This window comes from Clytia hemisphaerica, unplaced genomic scaffold (genome assembly GCF_902728285.1).
Source record: "Clytia hemisphaerica strain Z4C2 unplaced genomic scaffold, Clytia hemisphaerica genome assembly, whole genome shotgun sequence".
Taxonomy (NCBI): Eukaryota; Metazoa; Cnidaria; class Hydrozoa; order Leptothecata; family Clytiidae; genus Clytia; species Clytia hemisphaerica.
Genome location: NW_027103414.1, coordinates 5,378 through 31,234, shown reverse-complemented (window position 1 = coordinate 31,234; position 25,857 = coordinate 5,378). Strand labels below are relative to the sequence as shown.

At 36.0% G+C, this 25,857-nt stretch overlaps 2 protein-coding genes across 2 annotated transcripts; both read right to left on the bottom strand.

Annotated features, from left to right (window-relative positions):
• Window positions 1-1,259: 1,259 nt before the first annotated feature.
• LOC136797482 (hippocampus abundant transcript 1 protein-like) lies at window positions 1,260-25,857 on the bottom strand. Its single transcript, XM_067054055.1, has 11 exons — window positions 25,744-25,857; window positions 25,263-25,325; window positions 24,481-24,608; window positions 23,775-23,889; window positions 15,873-16,091; window positions 8,307-8,420; window positions 6,316-6,387; window positions 5,083-5,195; window positions 4,514-4,611; window positions 2,521-2,723; window positions 1,260-1,519 (listed from the first exon to the last, which is right to left on the bottom strand). Exons 1-11 carry the CDS (start codon window positions 25,828-25,830, stop codon window positions 1,283-1,285), a joined length of 1,449 nt encoding a protein of 482 aa, XP_066910156.1. The 5' UTR covers window positions 25,831-25,857; the 3' UTR covers window positions 1,260-1,282.
• On the bottom strand, window positions 19,126-20,456 carry LOC136797618 (uncharacterized). Its single transcript, XM_067054207.1, has 2 exons — window positions 19,734-20,456; window positions 19,126-19,541 (listed from the first exon to the last, which is right to left on the bottom strand). The coding sequence occupies exons 1-2, from the start codon at window positions 20,308-20,310 to the stop codon at window positions 19,126-19,128; spliced, it is 993 nt and encodes a 330-aa protein (XP_066910308.1). The 5' UTR covers window positions 20,311-20,456.

Below are 25,857 nucleotides of genomic sequence, written 5' to 3'. Positions count from 1 at the left end.
AAAGTTTACCCGGTAGATATATATTACGTTTCTAAAAATTATAGGAAAATTGGAGAAAATGATAAAACTCAGAATTTATAAATAGTAACTAATAAAAGTACAATAGAATGCGCCATTCCATTTTATATCCATACAGGGGGGGGGGAGAGGACGAACATTTCCAGAGGGCAATCTGAAATTTTTTCATTTTTCCAAGGGGACAAAAAGTTATTCCAAAATTTCTAGGGGGTAAACGACTAATTTTAGTTCGTCCACCCTCACTTTAAGGTATGAAAAGAATCTTTCTAAGGGTACTTTTGCAAATTTCGCCATTTTCAAGTAGGGTATTCACAGATTTTCAATAAGCTTTTTTGACTTGAAAAGGTTCATCTACCCCCTGTATGGTTTTTTAATAAAATAGCCCAATGATTGGCGAAAGAAACAGATTGTCAACGTCTCGAAAGAATAGGTTTGCTTTTCCTGTTTTCAATATCGAGTTTATGTATGTGTGTTTTTCTGCGACGGAGACGGTAAGGTTCTAATTTGACTAGATCCTGACCAGCTGAGGACGACGGTAAATCAGCACTTTTACCGTCCTCGATTTTGCGGGTCAGAATTGCGGGTCCTCAAAAGTACAAATGCATAAACTCACTAATAAAATTGTCAGTGTGTTTCCTTTGGAAAAGATTGTATGTAATGATTCGAACTATTAATAGTACCTAAAAATCTAGACCAAATAATATATCACTGCACTTGCATTAGCCTAGTTAACTAAGACCGTATTCACAAGGCTAGGACACACGGCTAATGGCAATATAGCGTTTTCGGGGCTTTAAAGATTTTTTATATTTACGGATTTTAAGTTTGCCTTGGAATAGTTATTCAGTCACAGCTTACCATCAGATTTATCCTAGTGACTGAATCAAACTAGCTTAGATTTCTAGGTTACACTTGCATCAAATATGAAGTAAGTTAGGATATCTCCTTTTAAGAGCGAACGGGATTTTTCATGTAGCTGCTCCAACATAATCAACAGAACTAAATTATGTTTGTATGGCAGCAGGACATCAACCAAACAATTCCATCGAAAACTCCATCCATCAGTACTCGTTCGATTGTGACTGAAACTTCCAACGAAGGATTATCATTTTTCATTCTGACGACTGATCTATACCATGGATGCAGTTTCTCAAAATCAGCGAACGGAGATCTAACCAATGATTCATCATAGAACCGAAGAAATAATACAATTTGAAATTTCATACAACTCCATTATCGCCATAAAGCACGTACGAAAACTATACTATAAGACCTCATCGCGTAGAAGTCCAGTTTGATCATTGATTTCAAACTCGCTATCATAAGAACTACACGATACCGTCCGTTCGGTCGTTCCGTCATGGATAACGCTTGATAACGAGGACTCGCGTTTGAGCGGTCGTGGATGAGGTTTGGTTTCAGGTAAGAATAAAGCAGTCAATAAGGACAGAAATACTAAACAAGCACCGAACAAAAATGGCGGACCAGGAATCACCGAACTCTGAAAAAAAAAAGAAGAAGACATTTTTAACTATAAAGAATAAATTGTTATTATGCAATGTTTCAGTCTTTTTATTTTCAAAATAGGAACAAAAAAATGCTTAGGCTTACTTCGAAAATAACATTCCTTTTATCAGCACATGTAAGCATTGTTTATTTTCTAGGGGAAATCGGTTTTAAATTAATTTAAGGGCTCTGACCATAGTGAATTTTGATGTTGTACAAAACATAAACTTCTGCGTGATGTAGCTAACAAAACTTTGACATGTTATACATTTTCTGTTAGGCCAACTATCCTTGAGTCTGAACATTTATGAATCGCAAAGAAAAAAATTGATGAAGAAGAAAATGAAGACTTTTACAACGAACAGTATTTCAACTTTGAAGAGCTTAGTTTGGTCGAAGAAGAAAAGCAATTTGTAAAGGCAATTCTTTGTTAAAAGTGTAAAAGAACCTGAAACATAACTTTTATGCTCAAGTACCAAAATCAATTTTTTGACTATGGTCAGAGCCCTTAATTTAAATTATGGAATGAACCCTTACTGAATAAGATTATAAGTCGGTTGTTTGCATGTTAAGTGACGTAAAGGTTTCTTCTTATTTGTATACAGCACAATAATTATTTTTGCCGGAAAAACATCAAACGATAGGAGGGCTCAACGTTCTCATTACCGGGGAAATATTTCGGCTTTTTTGCGGGTATACCAGCAAAAATAATTATTCTGCTGAGTACAACAGCGTTTAAAACGCACAATGGAATGACTACCAAACAAAGTTGTATCTACTTTTGTTCCTACCCCGAGTGTTGTTGGTCTTTTAACGTTGTTAAAGAAGCAAACGGAAAGTTTTGCCGGGAACCAGAAAGTTTAGCAATCCTTCAGCATCAACTGATGTTTTTTTCCATTCTTATCACGACTAGAAGCTAGTAAATTGAATTGTCAATGAAGACGTTAAGAAAATGTTTTCACACTAAAAAAAAAGGTTTCAAAAAATGAGTCTTACAGATACGGATTTAACGCCCGGCCTATGTGACAGTAAAGAAGCATTGGATGGTTTCATTGAAGGGGCGGCGGGCGGGATTGCTGTGGCGGTTCCAATGTTATCCGTCAGGTTGACGTGAAAAATGTAAAAGATGACTCCGTACAATGCAGGACCCATTCCGTTACACAAACCACGGATACCGGTCACTAAACCTTGCACGACACCTACAAATAAAAGTAAAGTCGACGCTCACGTGTTTCCTATTAGCGGATTCATGTAAAAAAGTCACGAAAAACGTCGAGAAAGTCTCTGATTGGCTGAAATATTGCATATACAAGCATATTTTTCAAAATGTCCAGAGTATGAGGTAATCTTTGCATGCCTCCGCCAATCAAAAGTTTGTTTACTCGACGTTTTTTCGTGACTTTTGCATGAATCTGCTAATAGGAAATAGGTGTATTCGATTTTCAAGAGGAAGCGGATTTTCATCGAATAAGGGAGCATATCGAATAAGGGAGCATATCGTTGACGGTAACTTTCAATATTATCTAATACCTTATCGGGGAAAAAAATGTCGAGGTTTTAATTAGTCGGGAAAAAATCTCGTCGGGGAAAAGTTTCGTCAGCTAGAGGCATTTTCGCCACTTTTTCCCGACCAAATTTACAATTTAGTCCACCCGACCAAATTGTCCAAATGAAATGGTTTCCTTCACTAGCTCGAAAATAGATCTTAAAATTCGACGTTTAAAGCACTAATTTCGGTCAATAAAGGCGTAAGAAATTTGGATTTGAATTTTGGTTGGGGGGAAAAAATCGAGTAAAAGTTTTGGTCGGATGATAAAATGTTGGGGATAAATTTCGTCGGGGAAAAATTTCGTCACCCCTCAAAATTTCCGTCACTTTCCCCGACATTTTTTCCCCGATAAGGTAATGGAACATTAGAACGACGACTAAGAGAATGTCAAGTTTAAAGATGAATACACGCCTTGCCATGAAGATGAAAAAGCAATCCTGATGATAAAACTCCTGACATTTTAAACAGGGCTTACTACTTTGAGTTTAACCACTGACCTTTATTATCCCTGGACCAAGTTATATCTGCCATCTTTGATCGAAGTTTTTTTGAAAGTTAGTACCCGCCCGCAAAGAAGCCATTGTAGTGTTTGAAAATTTGCCTAACGACAAACGGCGCTACATCATTAGTGTAGAAGCAAAACTAGATCTAGCGCTCTCTCCGCGGGTACCAATTTCAAAAAAACTCCGGTTAAAATATTTTGGATGGCCGGCATTGAGTAACTTGGTCCAGGGATATATAAAGGTCAGTGAGTTTAACTCATCAAAACTAGCATTAAATACCGAAAGACGAGGATTGACAAGAAAAATATTTGCGAGCTCTGGTGGACATCTTACCACTTACCAACAAAAAGAATCTCAAGAATGCTATTTTTGTCCAGTTGAAAAAAAACAACAAAGAAAGTGACCCACATTACAAACAGAATCTATGCTCAGTAAATAGACCTTTTGTAGGACACGACGTTCATGTTGAATATAATTAAAAACTCCAGCATCGAAACAATGATAAGGAAATATTTTCAATTTCACGCATTTACTCTTAGGTTCTAAATAAACGCCCCCCCCCTCCGCTTTTTAATTTTACGAAAATTTTCTAACCCTCCGGACCTTATTAGAACCCCCCCCAACGTTTATTGACTTTTAAAAATTTTATCAGCTTTCAAAGAGCTCTAAATAGCCTGATATATTTACCTTGTTTTTTGGGGTTTCGTAACTACAGTTTCCACCCCCCCCGGTAATTAGCCCCCCCCATCCCCCGTTTATTAAAATTTTGAAAATTTTCCAAACCCTACGTTTATTCGAACCCCTCAACCCCCCGTTTATTTGGAACCTAAGAGTACTGATTATTCTTTCGTGCGTTTTTGTTGTTCTATGCAAGAGCAGGCAAGAGTTTTTAATTATTCAACACAACGACGTCTTACGAAAGGTAAATTGGCCATACCTTGCTGGTCAGAATCTGCATTACACGAGATCAGTGCACTGATAGCAGGATATGATAGACTGGATAGGGCTGCTAATGTACCAGCCGCCCACATCATCCTATAGGTGAGAAGGGAAGTAAAAAAGATTTGTATTAACTTTACTAAAATTATATAATTCAATATATTAGAGTGGATTTTTTAGGATTACAGTTGACCCTCTCTAATTCGAGAAAGTTGAGTGTAGTTTTTTAGTGGTAGGAATTCAGTGGTCGGTTAGAGGGCTTTTTATAACAAGAGCCTTGGGTATGCTTAATATATTAAATGTTCTGTTGATCATTATTATCACCGAAACGTCCCTATAACGTCCATAACATAACGTCGTATGCTACCATATCTGGGATCTCCATCTTAAACACACTTGAGATTTTTTTATATAATACACTGGATAGAGCTAACTGCGTTTGTAAAGGCTCGCGCAAGCAAATTGTGACACTACCTTATCAAAGATGGCGCATAGTTTTGCTTCAGCTAAAGACAGAATAGCTCCATCTAGTGTTTTATATAAGATATCTGTTATTCCCACACTTACCAGAACTGCGTTGACAAGCCATACCAGATCAGTTGAAGAATTTGGAATGTCAAGGCTAAGCATATTGTGTGCTTCAAACCTAACGTTTTTATCAGCAGTGTCAACACTAGAGTCTGGAAACGAGAAGAAATATCACTTGCTATCATAAACGATCAATGACTGGACGACAGACGAGGATTAGACAATACGGTCGAAGCTCCATAACTCGAACACGCACGGAGAACTTGTTCGAGTTAACGAAATTTTGAGTCATAAGACATTGTTAACTGAAGGGACGAGAAAGCTTGTTCGAGTCAAAATAGAAAATTCGAGTTAAAGAGATTCGAGTTAAAGAGATTCGAGTTAAAAGAGACTCTACTGTACTGTATTGATATGAAATATGTGTCTGTAATGAAACGGAAACACTTATGTAAAAATATTCGAGAAAACTTCGAGTTATAAAAACCTTTAAAAATAAAATTATATGAACACGAGAGGAAAACAATGGGCTTTTGCAGAAATAGTCTGTGCCCCCCTGTTGAGGATATCGCCTATCAAGGAGGTTTACGATTTTTGTTCAAAAGTGGATATCCAGGGGGTAAAGTGTCTACAAAGGAGCGGATATCCAGGGGGTAAAGTGTCTTTCTAAGTAAAAAATACCATGTCCAGGAGTAAGCATCTTTATAAGAGAGGATATCCAGGGGGTTAAGCATATTTTAAGAGTGGATATCCAAGGTGTCTTTAATTATAAAGTAGGATATCCAGGGGGTTGGATATTATCAATATCCTCAACAGTGGGGGTAAAAATTTTTCCTGGAAAAGCTCAATTCGAAACAACAGGTGGCAAAAACGAAAACGCTGGATCTCAAGCTACAATCAGCGCCGAAATGTATTGACAATTTTGGGTATTTTAAGGTTTTTCAAAATTTAAAGGTTGGGTGAGAATAATTACAGTTTCAGTATCTCACTTTGCTTTATTGGATTTTTCGATTTGGGAGGGATTATTTAAGTGGCTTCCAGGCTATATTCCCAGCCTTATTGGAACATTTTTTAGCTTTAAGATCCTGAGATCCTAAGATCCTAAGTGTTAAGTCTAATGTTAAAACTCAGAGTTAAAACTCTACTTCTAAACTGTACTTCAAAGCACTTAGGGATCACTTGCGTTTACAAAGTTTTAAGGGAATTCCCCTTTTTGTGCCAAATATTTCGGCACTGATTCTATATGAATGACATTTGAAGATGACGGCGTCCTACCTGTACAATGACGGACAAAAATCCGACAACGGCGATGTAAATGGCGACTTCTTGTTGGTTGAAACCAATGGTCTGTAACGGGAAAGAAAAGTGGTAATTTAATCCTTGTTCAATAAATCATTATTACATTTTCCGCCCTTTGCAGCAGACCTTATTTTTAAAATTTTGGCGGGCATTACAGTAGACTCCCGGTTATTCGAAGCTCCAAGGGGGATAGGAATTTACTTCGAATAACTGAAAAATTCATTTCCCGCAAGATTCTCAACTTGACCTTAATTACATTGAAGACTCATCCTAGAAGTTTTTAAGATTTCGGACTGAATTTCGCACATTGCACTACATAGTGTCCTCCTGGGTTGGTTCCCCCCACTAAAAATCAAAATTTTTCTCCATTCCCCCCTCTTTATTTCCCCCACCATATTTCAAAATTTTTCGGTTCCCCCCTCTTTTTTGAATTCCCCCAGCTATATTTGAAGATTTTGCGGTTCCCCATATGGTTAACATAAAAATGCCTTAAATCAAGTTTGAAATTTTGGAAAGCTTGAAAAAATAGCCTTGACAGTGCTGGAAAAATGAAATTGTATTGAAAAGTTGGTTTATCCCAAAAGATTTGCTGATTTTATTGCTTAAACAGGTTTTGCAACAAGATCACCTTGAGATCAGTGAAGTTCCCCAGTCAAAATCTCCTAAATTTATGGTTCCCCCCCTCTTTATTTTCCCCCAGCAAATTTCAAATTTTTCATTTTCCCCCATACTTTAAAAAAAGGGCCAAAATCAGAATCCCCCCATTTATAAAGGGGGGGGGGAGGACACTATGGCACTATTTGGAAACAATATTTTCACAATTTGCTTTAACTGCCAATTATGCACGTTAGTTGCTAAAATACGCATTATTAGCTTCTTTGATGCCAGTAAACATAAAAAAACAGTTTTTATTTTTGTTTTTTTTATAACTATTTCCTGGACAGGGATAATTTCCATTGGAACTTGATTTCTTGGTTTACACCCAAATCCAGCTGGCAGTGACGGGGTTTGAACCAATAACCCTCAGATTGTGAAATGGATGCTGAGCTACCTGCCCAAAAGATTATGCCGAATAAAAAACAAACAAAAAATCGTCGACAAGACATATAAAAAGACCAACTTTCTTGATCGTAAGAGACATATCAAAACATCAAAAATATAACCATACTCGTCGATCAGAAAATTTGCCTTGTTTTATAATAGCTCTAGTTTAGACGGTCGACTTTCTGCTTTGCAAATTCCAATTCTTAGAATAGACAAATGGTGGGCAAAAAGTTAGCATAGTTAAAATCTTTGTTTGAAAAAGATTGACAAAAGTCATTGCATTGACGTCAAAAGAAGCCGGCCGATCCATTGACTCTAGATACAGCAAACTCCCTGGCCGGTTTGATTTACAATTGGAATAGGCAGACTAGCAGATAGCGGACCGTCTTAACCAGAGCTCAAATTGAGACCAAGATAAATGAAATGGGTAAATTGATGCTTTAGAGTACGAGAGGTAGACTCGTGGTCGGAAAGAATCAGACAGCAAACTTCCTGCCCGGTTTGATTTACAATTGGAATAGGGAGACTAGCAGATAGCGGACCGTCTTATCCAGAGCTCGAATTGAGACCCTGATAGATGAAATGGGTAAATTGATGCTTAAGAGTGGGAAAGGTAGACTCGTAGGCTATTTCATGGTCGGAAAGAATCACGGGTAATCAAGACTGATTGCGTCATTATAACGGCAAGACGCAAAAAGATCAAAAAATTTGAGACCGATACAAAGTCGTTACCAAAGCCTTTTTTCAAGGTCGAAATGAATCATGGGTATTCAGAACTGATCGCGTCTTCATAACGGCTTCCCGTTGGGCAGGCGCACAAAGATGAAAAAAATTAGACCAATAGAAAGTCGTTACCAAAGCGCAGTGGTCCTAATTACCCATGATTCCTTTCGACTTTGAAATGGCTTATGGGCGTCACTTACATGTTGTAGGTAGAGAAAGATGCATGAATATTGTCCGGCTTCCGGCAAATAAGAGAGAAAGATGGTGATACATAGCAACAAGACCATTGGGTCATTACCAACTTTCCGTAATGACTGAAAGTAAGAAAGAAAGGAAAATATAATATAATACAGTGAAAACTTGTTTATTCGAACTTCTATTATTCTAATAATTCTATAATTCGAACTTGTTTCCAGTTCCCGTCAAGGAGAAACCCTCATAAAATACTTTCTATAGTTCGAATCGCTCTGTATTTCGAACAAAACAAGATTCCCCGTTCAAGTCCGACTTAGCGAGAGTGGACTGTATCTAATTGATGTCAAACAAAGGGAAAGTTGCTTGTTGTTAACCGCAACAAAGTGCTCTACCTGAAGGAGACCTATAACAAATACAATCATTTGAGAGGTGGGTTGACTGAGAGTAACCTCTGTGCTTTATGTGTTTCTATAACAAATACCTTATCGGCCATTTTTACACCGGGCCTTATTGGCGCTATTTTTGGGCTCGTGGCGTAATAAGGGCCGGCGTAAACGGGGCCAGCGTTAAATTAGGACCGGCGTAAAAAGGGCCGATAAGGTATCTATATTTTGTAATAAAATGACGAAGAAAACATTTTTTCAAATCTTAAAAAATATATTCAACTTCTCTTGGAAAATTTGCGATGATTATTATCATATGTCATGGAATTTAAGCCACAGTGATCTATTATCTGATACTGTGATGGCGGATTGGCGGCCGCCCGCGCTAAAATTCTAAAGGAGTAGGCCAATTTCCCATCAGAGAGGAATGATAGTCGGCATGTGGTGTGTAAGAACCTGAGTCAGGTTCATTTTCAGTTGAACGAAGATACATTTTTGACAAATATGTATACATTTTGAACCAGGAGCAGTAGCCTGAAATCGTTTCTTATCCGTGTAATACAGTAATATATAGAATTGTTGTTTATACATTCTGATATTACCCCGTAACAATTACTTTATTATCATATAACACCCATATTACTGTATGACACGGATTATAAACGATTCCAGTCTACTTCTCCTGGTTCATTATGTATACATATTTGTCAAAAGTGTTGCAAAATAAATTATATTATAATGAATCTGTGAATTGTTCTCTGGTGCCTAAGATACACGCTTTTTGATAAGAATATACTTTATAAGAATATCCATGATGAAATTGGCCAAAAAAATTAAGAATATGGTAAGAATACCACCAGCCGAAAATCTTTCATTCTCGTAAAGAGTTGTATTCGTTAGATGTTGCTCGAAACATAGCTTTGATTGAGTCTCGAAAATCTTTCATTCTCGTAATGCATATTATTGGGTTGGCGATAGTAGCCACGGGCATTGGTAGATAGAAAATAAATCTCACGGAAAGTTTGTCTTGTATGGTGTGTTTTGTATAACACATCCCAATGCAAAAATCTGTAACCATGATGAAAATGATGACAATAAGTTGTGTCAGAAAGATCAGTTTACACGTGCTCAAAGCGCGTTTTTCATTTTCTGCGTTTTGATTGGACGAGGCCGGTACAATAAGGGGTTCTGATTGGTTGTTACCATTTCTCTGCGTTTTTAACGCGTTTCGAACGCGGTTGTATATAATCGAAAGCGTTACTGTAACAATAAGACTAATTACGGCATTGATGATGAGAGTTGGTAGCTTGTCTAAGAAAAATAAAGTGATAGTCATTAAAGCTAGCACCCATACGATTCCAATGTAATACAAGAAGTGTTTGGTTGAGATGTTCCCTCGGTAGACGATCGGATCAGTTATTGCTTTGTACCGATCGTAAGATAAACATATCGTTGTGAAAAATCCGGCGTTTAGGATCGGGGTTCCTATATACGACACAAGGTTCAAAGTACGGAATAACTTCTGGTCATCAAAAGCCAATGAAGCGTATGACGTCATCGGAAAGCATACAAAACTAGCTGCAAGGTCACACATACACAGATGAATTAACAAAAAATTGAACATTTTTCGAAGCCTTTTGAGAGGATCCTTGATAACTGCTGAAATAACCAATGTGTTTAAAACAATACTGGTGATTGCTGCGAAACCGAAAATTGCTCCGATGGAATACTTGAATAAGTTGAAATTCATTTTATGAGCTCTACACAGCAGCGACGATGTCCTCTTATTTGTAGTTGGTTAAATTTTGTAGACGAGAGCTCCCAAAGCACAAACAGCTTCTCGTGTGAATTCTCACCACAGCAAATTAATTCTCTCAAAATAGAGTTTGTCAAATAGTGAAGACGTTTTTGTATCTAAGCATCGAAATAGAGCTCTCAAAGCACAAACAGCTTGTCATGTGAATTCTCATAATGACAAATTAATCTTATCAAAACAGAGTTCCAAAACCACAAATAGCTTCTCTTCTAAATGCTTGTATCATAATAAGAAGTAATGTATGCAAGTGAAATCTTGCAATGGTTTGTTGGGGAAAAACAAACAGCTAGCACAATTTTGTTTATATCAAATTACCTTGTACAACAAACATTCCATTTTATCTTAGTCTAGCAAGCTAGAAAAAATAAGCTAAAGAAATTGCAAGAGATGAATTGTTGTTTATACAAACTGGTATTATCCCGTAACAAATATATTACATATTATCCGTAGTCTGTATGTCTGTTTTCTGTTTTCTTTCTGTGTGTCACTTTCGTTTTCGCAAGCAATATTTTTGTTCTCGAAAAGTTTGTTTTTATTGACAGATCGGATAGAGCCTGGTTTAGACTTTATACAGCCTTTGTTTTGAAACTTAAGCCCCGTCTACATTTAGTAATTCTAATTTTAATGCCTAGGTTTGCCCGACCCTTTATTTTCCTCTTTTCTTTTTTTTGAAATATTTTCGAATGTATTTAACGATCGCATTTATTAATGACATTGGACAAACAAATTCCTTTTATAGAAAAGAACATTTCAAATGTATATCAAAACCATGGCTCAAAACATAAAAATTAAAAAGTTGGTTGAGCAATAACAGCATTCAAAGGGCGATAAAAACCAAGAGAAAAAAATTAGTCAACCTCTTTCTTCATATAAAACATTCAAGTGGTCGATACTGTTAACCCTTTGACTGCTATTTATATGTTTTAAGGGTGTGACCTATTTGCCACGTAAAAAAAATGAAGGTTCGATCTATTTGCCAGATGTTGGCAAATGCCGACATTCAACTTTATTTTCTGAAAATATCAGAAATATAAGTGATATGTGTTTACTTTGAGTTGAAATATGTATAATTATGAAAAACATCTTTGAAATATATTTAAATTATTCAACTGTGCTATTTAATGAAATCTAGTTCAACATCGAACTTTCAATAAACATTAAAAAAAACCTCTGGCAAATAAGTCCAGATCTTTGTTGTCGGCAAATGGCGACACTGGCAAAGAAATTGTAAATTCTTTTTTCGGCATACACCGACAGCGGCACGGAAAGGGTAAAAAGTGTGTACGTGATTTTACATGTTTAAATTCAAAAATTTATGACAAGGGTTTAAAAAAAGCAATTCAGAATAGTCTTATTTTATTTTTCTTTATTGGATAAAAACAAAGAGTTGCACTTGTGGCTTCTTTGCTTTTTCATGAAAGAATTATCATTTTATTCATTTCACTCCTCTACCATGTTGCTCTCAAGTTTTAACAAAAAATCGCGTCACCGAGAAAGTACACAATCCAAATATGGTTAAAAGATAAGACACCCGGGGAGGGATAGGGTCAAACTTTGATTTTATTTGACCGTGCTTTTAAGCCAGCTTCAACATCCAAAAGACTTTTAATGTGTTCAGCTACAGCTTAACAAGCGTGTGACACCGGGTACCGGCTAGTTAATTCTCAAAATGCTAAGCATTTAGAAAAGAAGATATTTGTGATTTGGAACTCTGTCTCGACAGAATGAATTTGTCGTTAAGAGAATTCACAAAAAGAAGCCGTTTGTGCTTTGAGAGCTCTATTTCGATGCTTAGATACAAAAACGTCTTCATAATTTGACAAATTCTATTTTGATAAAATTGATTTGGTGTGGTGAGTTTTTCAAATTTTTGTTGTGCTTTATTTTGATCTTTGGAAACAACAAGACGTCTGCAAAATTTAACCAACTACAAATAAGAGGACATCGTCGCTGCTGTGGAGAGCTCATAAAATGAATTTCAACTTATTCAAGTATTCCATCGGAGCAATTTTCGGTTTCGCAGCAATCATCAGTATTGTTTTAAACACATTGGTTATTTCAGCAGTTATCAAAGATCCTCTCAAAAGGCTTCGAAAAATGTTCAATTTTCTGTTAATTCATCTGTGTGCGTGTGACCTTGCAGCCAGTTTGGTATGCTTCCCGATGACGTCATACTCTTCATTGGCGTTTGATGACCAGAAGTTATTCCGTACTTTGAACCTTGTGTCGTATATAGGAACCCCGATCCTAAACGCCGGATTTTTCACAACGATATGTTTATCTTACGATCGGTACAAAGCAATAACTGATCCGATTGTCTACCGAGGGAACATCTCAACCATACACTTCTTGTATTACATTGGAATCGTATGGGTGCTAGCTTTAATGACTATCACTTTATTTTTCTTAGACAAGCTACCAACTCTCATCATCAATGCCGTAATTAGTCTTATTGTTACAGTAACGCTTACAATTATATACAACCGCGTTTGGAACGCGTTAAAAACGCGGGGAAATGGTAACAACCAATCAGAACCCCTTATTGTATCGGCCTCGTCCAATCAAAACGCAGAAAATGAAAAACGCGCTTTGAGCACGTGTAAACTCATCCTTCTGACACAGCTTACGGTTATATTTTTCCTCATGGTGACAGATTTTAGTATCAGGATTTACTATGCAAAACATACTTTCCAACCCAGTCTTTCCATGAGATTTCTTTTCAACCTACCAATGCCCGTGGCTGCTATCGTCAACCCAATAATCTGCATTACGAGAATGAAAGATTTTCGAGACTCAATCAAAGCAATGTTTCGAGCAACATCCAACGAATACAAACCTTTAACATCAAACGAATACAAATCTTCACGAGAATAAAAGATTTTCGAGACTTTATCAGAGCGAATACAACAATTTACGAGAATGAAAGATTTTCGAGACTCAATCAAAGCTATGTTTCGAGCAACATCAAACGAATACAACAATTTACGAGAATGAAAGATTTTCGAGACTCAATCAAAGCTATGTTTCGAGCAACATCCAACGAATACAACTCTTTACGAGAATGAAAGATTTTCGAGACTTAATCAGAGCGAATACAACAATTTACGAGAATTAAAGATTTTCGAGACTTAATCAAAGCAACGTTTTGAGCGAGATCAAACGTAGACAACTCTTGACAGAGGCCCGGAAAACCCGAGTTACAAAAACTCGAGTTACAAAAACCCGAGTTACAAAAACCCGAGTTACGACGAATGTGACGTCATAAGTCTCAAATTATGACGTCATAAGGGAACTTCTTAACTCGAAAAAGTTTTATACTGTTGTTTTGTAACTCGAAATATTTTTTAAAAATTTTGTTTTAGAGATACGTAACTCGAAAATAAATTTTAAATTTCATTTTTCGAGTTACGTAACTCTAAAACGAAATTTTAAAAAAATATTTCGAGTTATGTTGAAGCGCAACCAAGTTGGCCACAAATTCTAAAAAGTGCTCTTTTTATTTTTGTTTAAGAATGAGGTTTTTGAGCTATAAAACCCTAAAAGAAGAGAGGAAGGGAATAAAAATGAAAGGGGATAGTAAACAATCTTCTATTTTGATGGGAATTTCTGAAGGTTTTGCTGGGTGAAGTAGACTAAAATCTAAAAGATTCGATTACTCGAAATACATTTTGTATTCCACAATCTATATTTGTTAAATTCAAATTCATTGTCCTTTCGCTAAAAACTAAAAACTTCGGTAGAACTTGTAGTTTCTTTAGGTTTTCACACATTTTTTTAGAACAAACCATATGAGAACAGAAGGTTTCGAGGGCTAAAATAGTAACAATAAGTTAAGAACATTTCTTGACATTCTAAGGCCTTATGGACTCAAAAACGCCTAATTTCTTAGAAAATTACAGAAAATGCTCACCTAACGCTAATAGTGAAACAGGAACATTTTAAGAAAATTTTAAGGCTCGACTAAAAAAGCTAAAGACCCGAAGGCTTCGAATTTTTAGATGTTCTTATAAAAAAACACAACACATATTTCGTTGAAAAGATTCTCGATTGCACAATGTACAAAATAATATAATGAATTGTAATCGTTAAAATAATTGCTTAAAATATTCTTCTGATTGTTCAAAATCATGTTTATGACGTCTGCTCTTTTATTTTATTATAATTATTGTTTTATAAATTAGATCTTTTGACGCTGTTTCTATCATTTCCGCTTTAAAATAAGTTTCTATTCTAATCGGATCTACTGTATTGATTCTTCTCAAAGAAAGGGTGTATATTTATTAATAATATGAATTCTAGAATTTTTGGCCGACTTGGTTTCACCTGAAGATAACTCGAAAGTTCAAATAATGTACTACAATTTCAACTAACGTAACTCGAAAAATGAAATTTAAAATTTATTTTCGAGTTACGTAACTCTAAAACTAAATTTTAAAAAAATATTTCGAGTTACAAAACAACAGTAAAAAACTTTTTCGAGATAAGAAGTTCCCTTATGACGTCATAATTTGACACTTATGACGTCACATTCGTCGTAACTCGGGTTTTTGTAACTAGGGTTTTTGTAACTCGAGTTTTTGTAACTCGGGTTTTCCGGGCCTCACTCTTGACAGGTTCAAGGAAGCAGAAACTTGAATAAATTGGAAGTACATTTTATAAGAACATCTAAAAGTTTCAAAAAAGCTTTTCTATAGGCTAACTTTTGAGTTTTAAGCCTAAAAATATTCTTTAAAATATTCATTTTCATGATATCATAAATATTCACCATTTGGTTTTATTATATCTTTTCCGATAGTATCGGGAGTTTTAGAGTCCACAAATCCTTAAAATGTTCTTAACTTGTTTTCAATGCTTTGACCAGCGAAGCCTTATGTTCTTATAAAGTTATATAAAACTTATAAAAAAACAATGAGCTCTAGAATAAAACTTACACTAAAGGGGTCTTAAATGTTCTTAACTTATTCTAAATGTTTTGACCAGCGAAGCCTTATGTTCTTATAAAGTTTACTTCTTATAAAAAACAACTGAGCTATAGAATAACACTTACACTAAAGGAGTCTTAAATGTTCTTAACTTGTTCTTAATGTTTTGACCAGCGAAGCCTTGTGTTCTTATAAAGTTTACTTCTTATAAAAAAACAACTGAGCTTAAGAATAACACTTACACTAAAGGAGTCTTAAATGTTCTTAACTCGTTCTTAATGTTTTGACCAGCAAAGCTTTATGTTCTTATAAAGTTTACTTGTTATAAAAAAACAACTGAGCTCTAGAATAAAACTTACACTAAAGGAGCCCTAAAATGTTCTTAACTTGTTCTTAATATTTTGACCAGCGAAATCTTATGTTCTTATAAAGTTCAAGAATAAAACTTACACTAAAGGGGTCAGCTTTTTCCCACGGAATGGACTTGCCCCACGATACTGGCCTCAATCTTTCAGGAAGAGATTCAGGAACACAAACCAAGATGAATAACATGTCCAGTAGAGCGATAGCTGTTGCCAAGGCGACCACCACAGAATCGGAATACACGGAACCAAGGTAAGCACCCAATGCTGGACTTGTGATGAGGCTTGCTGCAAATGTAGCTGAAACCTGAAATTGAGAATAAAATGAGCGATTACTTTCTTAAAGGATTTGTTTTTAAATAAGAGAGATATCGTTTGCTTACTCATCAATTTTAATTCACAAGCTTTTTGTACATTGGATTGACACGGATGTGGAGCAAGATAGGTCAGAAAGAGGAAAGGAAAAACATTTTTTGCTTACATCAGCATAATATAACAATAGCAAGACACTGTCCTGATATGAAATATGTGTCTGATATGAAACAGGAAAACTTATGTAAAAACAAAACCTTCAATTCAAATCTTAAATTTCAAGTTTCATTTGAAAGGATGTCTTAGTTAGGGTGATGAATCACTAAATTTTAATTTTTCTTGATGCAGCTATGTAACGATACGTAACGAAAAATGACCCTTTTACCCCTAATTATTTTATACATTTCGACTTTAAAGTTAAAATTCATTTTAATTTCTAAAAAAAATTATATTTTTATTCTATTTAATGACTTCTTTGTTTCAGCGCTCAAGTCAATGTCCTCCGTTTCCCTAAGTTAATTCTAGCCAATCCACGCCCAATCCAGTCAGATATCTATAATCTTTTTTTCTCCAGTTTATCTCAGCTCAAGCAATCTCTACAATAAAAGTACATGGACTAATATTTAGATTATGCTAGGTTACTATATCTAGTATATAGTATTTTTGTATGTATGAAGTAGAGTTATATTTGAACAATTTTCAAATTCTATCTTGCTTTCATCATTTCACATGGAGCTTTTTTTCATAACTTACGTCATGCTTACTCTATCGTTTCTGTGACAATTGCTTCGTATTTTGGTCGATTTTTCCGACAAAATTTGTTTTGTTTTATAAACTTTTTTTTAATAACATTATTTATTAATTTAATATTTTAAGGGATAAGAACCATTGTACAATATGGAGGCATACCGGATAAGTGGGATGGGGGAACCTGGGAACCTAAAGTGGGAACCTAAATGAACACCTGAAAAGTGGGACGGGGGAACCTAAGTGGGAACCTAAATGAACACCGGAAAAGTGGGATGGGGGAACCTAAGTGGGAACCTAAATGAACACCGGAAAAGTGGGATGGGGGAACCTAAGTGGGAACTTAAATGAACACCGGAAAAGTGGGATGGGGGAACCTAAGTGGGAACCTAAATGAACACCGGAAAAGTGGGATGGGGGAACCTAAGTGGGAACCTAAATGAACACCGGAAAAGTGGGATGGGGGAACCTAAGTGGGAACCTAAGTTGTTTAATTATTAATAGAATTGAAATATTTTTCTTTAAAAACAAATACATATAGTGCGGTCACACTAGAAAAAAAAATCGTTAAATAACACCCGTATCCATAGTAACAAGACAAAATGTAGTCTGACCGCTTGCAAAAAAATAAATCTTCTATTCAAATTTATATAATGGGTCTAATTATTAAACCGAAATAAGACATGCTCCCGAGCATGTCTTAAAATTTTGACTCAATTGTCAGTGCGGTCAGACTAGACAAATTTAACGCTGTCTGGCTTTAAATTTAAAACTCAATTTTCGGCAAAGTTCAAAAGAGAAAAATCAAGCAGTCTAATCATTAAAGGGACGTAAACATGAGGGCAAGACGTTTATTAATTTTCATAATTTTCAAATATTTTCTTCGCAAAAAATGGGAACGAATCAAACGATTTCGTACTTTTACACTTCTTAATATGCTGCATTACAAACGAATGAAGAGATTAGCTTTGATGATGAACCGCCCGTTTCTGGCTCGCAACGAGCGAAAGATTTGGGCCCTTGAAAGACACGAATTTTGGTTTACTGATCTATGGGATAGAAGAGATGAAATTGATAATAATGTCCGTCATAGCCAATGGCGACAAGATTTCCGAATCAAAAAGGAAACTTTTGAAATGCTTGTAAGATTGATGAGTCCAAGGTTAGCAAAGCAAGACACGCAACTTCGCAGGGCTGTACCGATTGAAAAAAAGGATTGCGATTGGATTATGGAGGTTAGCGACGGGAAATGCATATAGAACAGTCGGAAAAACTTTTGGTGTTGCAAAGTCTACTGCTGTTTCAATTACGAGGGATTTTTACAAGGAACTTTCCAGGATTTCGGGTCAGGTTATCCATTTCCCAGTTACAAGAGATGAAACTAGAGAAGAAATAGGACGATTCAAAGAGGAAACAAACTGTAAAATTCCACAAGTGGTAGGGGCAATTGATGGAACGCATATCAAAATAACTGCACCAGCAAGCGAACATAAGGGAGATTACTACAGCCGTAAGCAATGCTATACAATCAACACTCAAGCAGTTGTTGGTGGAAATCTAAAGATCCTAGATGTCGCAACTGGGTTCCCAGGGAGTATACATGACGCCCGAGTGTTAGCTCATACGTCGCTATTTCGAAAAGCAGAACGCTTGGAAATTCTAACTGATCCTACTAAACGGATTGATAACAACACTATACGACCACTTTTACTGGGAGATGGAGCTTACCCTCTGGTTCCATGGCTAGTCAAACCCTATCCTTTTATTCCCGCTTTATCGAGGTCAGAAAAACGGTTTAACAAAATACTCAGCTCTGCTAGAGTCACGGTGGAAAGGGGATTTGGTATTTTAAAGGCTCGGTGGAGATGTTTACTAACGCGCCTTGACGCTGAAGTCGAAAATGTTTCTGATCAGATTATCGCTTGTTGCGTTTTACACAATATTTGTCAAGAAATGAATGACGAATACATCGATGAAGATGGAATGTTAGATAACATACTCAGAAACGAGAGGCGAGCAAGGCAACAACGACGAGTTAACCAAGACATTTATCCGCTGGGAGAAGAAACAAGAACAATATTGAAAATATATTTAGAACAAAACGAGTAGTATTTTTCATGTAGTGTTCAATGAGAGTGAAATGTTAAAATATTAACTAAAAACCGTTAAAAACAGTATAATGTTTCAACTTTTAAATTTTCTAGAAAAAAACATAAGACAGGTGTTACCAAAATATTTTCACTTTTGATTTTGACCACCAGGACCACCAGAAAAAATGTTTCCTAACTGTAAGAAAAATCTCTATCGCGTTTTTTTTCTTCTGCGTCATGTTTTTGTTGGTTTTTCACCAACTCTCTCATGAATTTTGTGTAGTTTTGTTCAGAAGATTTGAAAAAATCAATTTGTTCTCTCTGAACATCAAGTAGTTCTTCGTGGAATGTTTTTTTCTTCTTATTCTTTTTTGAATCATTTAAATCAGTCAATTTTCGTTTGTTCTTGTTTTCATTTCCGTCAGGTTTCTTGTTTTCGTCAGTACCCTCAAATTCTTCAAACGTGTCATTGATACCCGTTCCGCGAGCCGTCTCTGTATCAATATCAGAATCTTCTGATTCAATAAGCTCATCTTCTTGTTGGAGGATGGATTTGCCACATGTCCAATCGTCTGGTTCGGCAGGTTCGGCTCTATCGTCTGCACAATCTGATGATGGAAATTGCAAAAAGAATTAGAAAGATACATACTGAAATGTGCTCAAAATTTTATGGGTTAATTTTATGGTTTTTGGGTTAAAATCAACAAATTTAGAAGGATTTGGAAAATTAAAAGAAAAGTACAAACATCCATTTCATTTACGCCTCGAGATTTTAGATCATGCTATAACAAAACAATTACCTGGTTTTGATTGTCCAGATTCTTTGACATTTGGCATGGTCATCACATGTTTATCTGAAAGGACCCGATCCAATTGTTGATAGAATTTGCACGTCTTAAATTCAACACCACTCTTTCCCTCGTTGTGCCGCTTACACTTCTTGTATGCGTCTTTCAGTCCTTTTATTTTGGCTTTACATTTTGTAATGTTTTTGGGCTTTCCGTTTACTTTGTTAACTGCGTCTCTTATTTTACCCCACGCTTTGTTAGCATTTGTCGAATTCAACATGTCTTGATTCTCAACCCATAAATAAACTAATGTAGTGGTCTGTTCTGAGGTCCAGCTATCTCTTGTTGTGTTTTGTGATTGTGATGTCGAGGGTTGTTCGGTCGACGGTTCGCTTTGTTGCTGATTCTGTTGAAAATTTAATCCTGTTTGTGGCTGATTCGGTTGTTGGTAAGCTTGTTGACTTGGAAAAACCGGTCTTGTTTGTGGCAGATTTTGCTGCTGGTGCATTTCCTGGTTAGGAAAATTTTGCACTGCTGCTTGGTAGTTTTGATAGTATGTTGGATGGTAGTATGGTGGCGGAAATGACATTTTTCATCCAAAAATACTTGTTTTAACAAATCCAATTCTCCCTCAACTTTTCTTCTCTTCTCAATGACTCAATCAAACCACATCAAATCACAACACACAAAAAAAAAACAGACACATTTTTTTCACTCATGAAAAATATGAAAAAGTGTGTTCTTCTGATCTCACATTTTCTTTTGTTTCGAGCACCTATTCATACATAAGAAAGATATTATATGCAAGGAAAGAAAAAACCTTTTATCATAATAAGAACACCAGTTATTTACTTTTTACATTACGGTTCGCAAACAATAATGTTGAAAATAAAACAAAGGGAATTTATCTATATTATAATACGCTTAAATCGGAACTCTCCCATTCTCGCAGAGGCTTTTTCGCTAGCGATTTTTAAATACACGGCAATTTTTTTCGCGCCTTTTTGATTGTATATTCAATTCTATTCGCCAAGTGCACTTCCATTCAAGAGAGCACATTTCTCCTTGATGGAGAAACACAACTGACTGTGCAATAGCACTATCAGCATAATTTATAGTTTTTTAAAAAAAAGTTTATGTCGGTTATGAAATAATTTTGATTCACATGGGAATACGTCGAAGATAAAATTTGAGTTTTCAAAAAGACATCATATTTATGATTACCCTTGAGATTAATAAAGCTCCGATGACATTTCCCTTCTATTTGATACTCTGATAAAAACATTTCAATTTAATGGACTTGACAATATGAGAAAAGTTGATGACTTATTCCCAATTCAATTATGAAATTTTTTAATCAATGTTTGCTATTTTTTTGTTCTATTGAGATAGCAAAATGAAAACGCTTTTACTTACGCATTGAGTTTAATTGTTAAATAATTGTTGACTCTGTTAAGAGGTATTGAAAAAAGGCACTCTTTATATTCCACCGTAAAGCACTGTGGTCTTTGGAGTGATCGGTGTTGCCAAGTACCTCTAATACTGAATTTGAATTTCTATTTGTTTTTTATCTTCATCCTTGCGTGAGGAAAATAATAGTCTTTCCTCTCCCAAAAACCCAAAAAAAAGCACGTTTAAAGTATGACCGATTTCTCGCGAGAAATTTTTAACTCAATTTTCACCAATATTTGCATGAGCATTATTTTTAGCGAGTCAAGAACATTATTGTTTTATACAATTTAATAAGGAGAAGAAAAATCAAAATTCAACTAAAAATACTTTCACCATATTTTGTAATGTGCATTAATTTTAGTGTCCCCTTAAAAATTTTAAACATCAATTTTTACGAAAAAGGCCTAAATTTAAGAACATTTCTTCTCGCAAAGTAAGTACATTTGTATACAAATCCCTACAAGTTTCTGAAAAATAGAAAAGCGAGCGAAGCGAGCGTATTAAAAGTCGTCTCGGACGACGCCGGGACGGCTAGTTTATTCAATTAGCTCAAAAAAGCATGTTTATTTATCAGCAGTTTTATAGTGCATCTTTTTGAAAGGTTCTTTTTAGTAAATTGACTTAATTGACTTTAAACTTTAAACTTTAAACCGTCATATCTTCAAATCTAGAAGGAATTAGAAGTTCGTTCATAGCTCGATGGATAACTTAGAGCCTCTTCTTTCTTTTGCACGGATCTAATTTGCTTGAATACAGAATCTAGTAAAACATTATTTACGATCTAGTTTTTGTTCACTCTTGATGCAATACACATTGTTTTTTATTAGCAGCTCCAATTTTCGGGTCAGGGCTGGGGTCGCTTAGCATTTAACGGATTCTAGCTTCTTTTTCTTTCTGTACCAACCAAACAGTACAGCGTGTGAATACACTTCATTAATTAAAAATGTTTGATAGTAAAATAGAACATATTGCACGGCTTGCCACGTTTCAATACACATAAGCATAGATCCACGGGGGGGGGGCACTCAAGGTAAACGACCTACCGTACGTGCGGCCCTTTTTTCCAAGCTTCCCAAAGTACACTGTAAGGGTGGAAATGAGCAAAAATGAGAATAAGTGCACTCTAAAGGTTTAAAATTTGGTCAAAGCCAGTCCGGCTTTTAGAATTTCATCTGAACAAGTGTCATGTTTTAACACTGGGTAAATTTTGGAACATCAAATATGTCCATCCCTATCAGGATCTGTTCTAGAACATGTTGACCAAGAAAAAGATCTAGGAGTGATAATCGATAGTGACCTGACCTTTGAAGCCCATATATTCAGTAAAATCAAGAAAGCTAACTCTATCGTTGGCTTGATTAGCAGGAGCTTCGAATTTCTCTCACCACATATGTTTCGAACGCTTTTCATTGCATTTGTCAGACCCCATTTGGAATATGCACATGTAGTATGGTATCCAAGGCTAATCAAACATATCAATGCAATCGAGGGCGTCCAACGAAGAGCTACAAGGCTAGTTAGTTGCTATAGAAACTACTCATACGAAGATCGGCTACGACTCATCAATCTACCTAGCCTAAAGACCAGGCGGCAAGTTGGTGATATGGTGGAAGTTTTCAAGAACCTCGACATTTATGACGAGCCTAAAAGATCAGAGAAATTTACTCCTCGAACACGACCACGACGTCAGCATGATTACGAGCTTCAAAGGAACTTTGCTAATGACGGTATGAGAGGCTACCAAAGCAACTCTCTTTTTTACAGAAGTGTGAAACCTTGGAATGATCTAGAAGAAGATATTGTTGAGGCACCATCCTTACAAGTCTTCAAAGAGCGTTTGATAAAAGAAAGGGAGAAAAAACTTTATAAAATGTAAAATGAAAAGTTCTGTTTCGTAGGAGGTCAATCGATGTGCGAAATATATTGCTATAAAAAAAAAATAAAAAATAAAAATAAAAAAAATAAAAAATTAGGTTCCCACTTAGGTTCCCCCATCCCACTTTTCCGGTGTTCATTTAGGTTCCCACTTAGATTCCCCCGTCCCACTTTTCCGGTGTTCATTTAGGTTCCCACTTAGGTTCCCCCATCCCACTTTTCCGGTGTTCATTTAGGTTCCCACTTAGGTTCCCCCATCCCACTTTTCAGGTGTTCATTTAGGTTCCCACTTAGGTTCCCCCATCCCACTTTTCAGGTGTTCATTTAGGTTCCCACTTTAGGTTCCCGGGTTCCCCCATCCCACTTATCCGGTATGCCCAATATGGAGCCCGAAGTATGTTAAATAAAAGATAAATAAAAGATAAATAAAAAAATTAAATTGAACACAAGCTTTTTTTTAAGAACAAGTAAATTTTGTTCCATGCTGGGTTGTTCTCAATTTTTTGAAATTTTCAGGCTTAAATGTTCTTTAAGATATTCTTAACACGCTCAGTTTATCTACTTAAAAACTTGAAATGAGTTTAAAATCTGGTAAAATCAGTACTTTCTAAGTAATTTCTGGAATCTGAGGTTTAGAATTGTTCTTAATTTGTTCTAGGGTTTTGGCCAATTGTCAGCCTTGTGTTCATATAAAATTGTTATGATGAAAAAAGTCGTGTAGCTCACCAGTCCATAAGCGTGACTTCTGTCTGATTTATCCGTACAGTCAGCTACGTAAGCGAAGACGATGGAAAAAGTGACCGAAAACGTCCCAGAGATTGATAAACATGCGAAGAACCACCTGCAAAAATGAATAAAAATAGATTGTCAAGAATTAACGAATTATAAATGATAGATTCGGGTTGAAACGACGGAATACACTGTGGGCACTAGTCGATACCATACTCTCGCTTATTCAAATCGAACAGGGAATCTTATTTTTTCGAATTACACGGAGTATATTGAGAGGGTTTCTTCTTGGCCGGGATTGAAAATAAGTTTAACGTATCTCATGAAACTCTGAGTTTGAAACAAAGATATTGTGTAACTCTTTATTATAAGTTCGAATTATAGAAAGATTCGAATAATAGAAGTTCGAATAAGCGAGAATCTACTTTTATGCCGACACATCTCTGGCAAATATGTCGAACCTTGCCACATTCCCGGACAAAAGGTTTGTAGAAAAATCCGCTCCCTTCAATGTTGTTTTGGTGTAAGATGTGGTGATCTCATGGGACGATCCCAGCAAGATTACTACAACATTGAAGGGATGGAGAGGGGGATTTTGGCCATTTCAGAGAATTTCTTTTTCAATTTTGAAAAGTCTACAACCTTTTGTCCGGGATTACAGACAAGGTTTTGATTTAATCTTTGAGGAGGAAAAAAGTCTCACCATGGGTTGAGTCTCAACAGCGGTATGGGAACACATGTGAAGAAAACAGTCAATAGTAAAAATGATTTTCGTCCCCAAACATCTGATAAGGCACCGATCAATGGAGCTGACAGGAAGGAGAGGAAACCCTAAAAATAGAAGCATAGAATCATATTATTATCATGTTATTTGACCCTATTTCTATCACGCGGTTTCTTGATGTCGCATCTTGTGTCGAGAAAAATGCGCACCCGTCTGGGACAGGCTATATGTTATTTCGAAAAGCTCTTTTAAGATAACCCTGTGTCACAGACCCGGTGGACTGGAAAATTCGGCCAAAATCTCTTCCCCTGTGAGAAAAATACCCTACAATTTTATCCCCACTGACAGGTTAATTTTGATTTCATCATTTGAAATTTAATGGAAAAAGTTGCAGTCCATAAACTTTTTTTCTCAAATCACGAAACTAAATATATTTCGCATCAACAAAATTTCGCGAACCGATCTCTTTTTCACCCAATTGCTTTTCATTTCCATATATGGGTTTTAGTCAATTTTGGAATTTTGGAACTCTTGTGACTCCACAATGCAATCCACAAAATGTGTAACCGTACATCCTGTGACCAAGTTCAGGAGTTTCCATAAAGCCATTATGGTAATAACCGGGAGGGCACATTGCTATACATAGTCAATTTTGGAATATAAACTTTTCGGGAGAACAAATTTTCCCGAATAACGAAAAAATACATTAAAACCGTGAAATTTAATTCATTTGTGATGTAATGATGATGGTGTGGACATACCTTTATTCCTTGGATGATACCATTCATCAGGAAAGTGTTTTCTGGAAATGTTTCCGCCAAGACCTATGAAGAAAGATACAGAGAATTGTCAGTTTCAAAGCAGCCATGGCTGAGTGGTTAAGGCCTCAGTGTCCGAAACCAGGGGTTCCTAGTTCGAATCCCCCACACCTTCCAATGTTCCCCATCTTCAGTTCATAGATAGCCAATCCGGCTGGTGGCGGCTCACCACAATCGAAAGACTGTCGTAAAATATCTACATAAAATATAGACTAATTCAACTTCTGACAAAAGGTTTACCGAATTTTCATTAACAAAACCAACTTACGGTAATTGAAGGCGATGTTAACTATCCCCAAGCAAAGAATTCTTATCAATTCTTTGAGGGTTACGAAGAAGATATAAAAAACCAACGACCACACTTACCAGTGTCTATTACATTGGTTTTGCTACCGTCCCTTATTTATAACAAAAATCAACTTACGGTAATTGAAGGCGATGTTAACAATCCCCAAGCGAAGAATTCGAGGAAGATGACGACGGTGGCATGATAAACACTAGGTCTGTCCATAACATCGATCGGCTGTCAACGAATGAA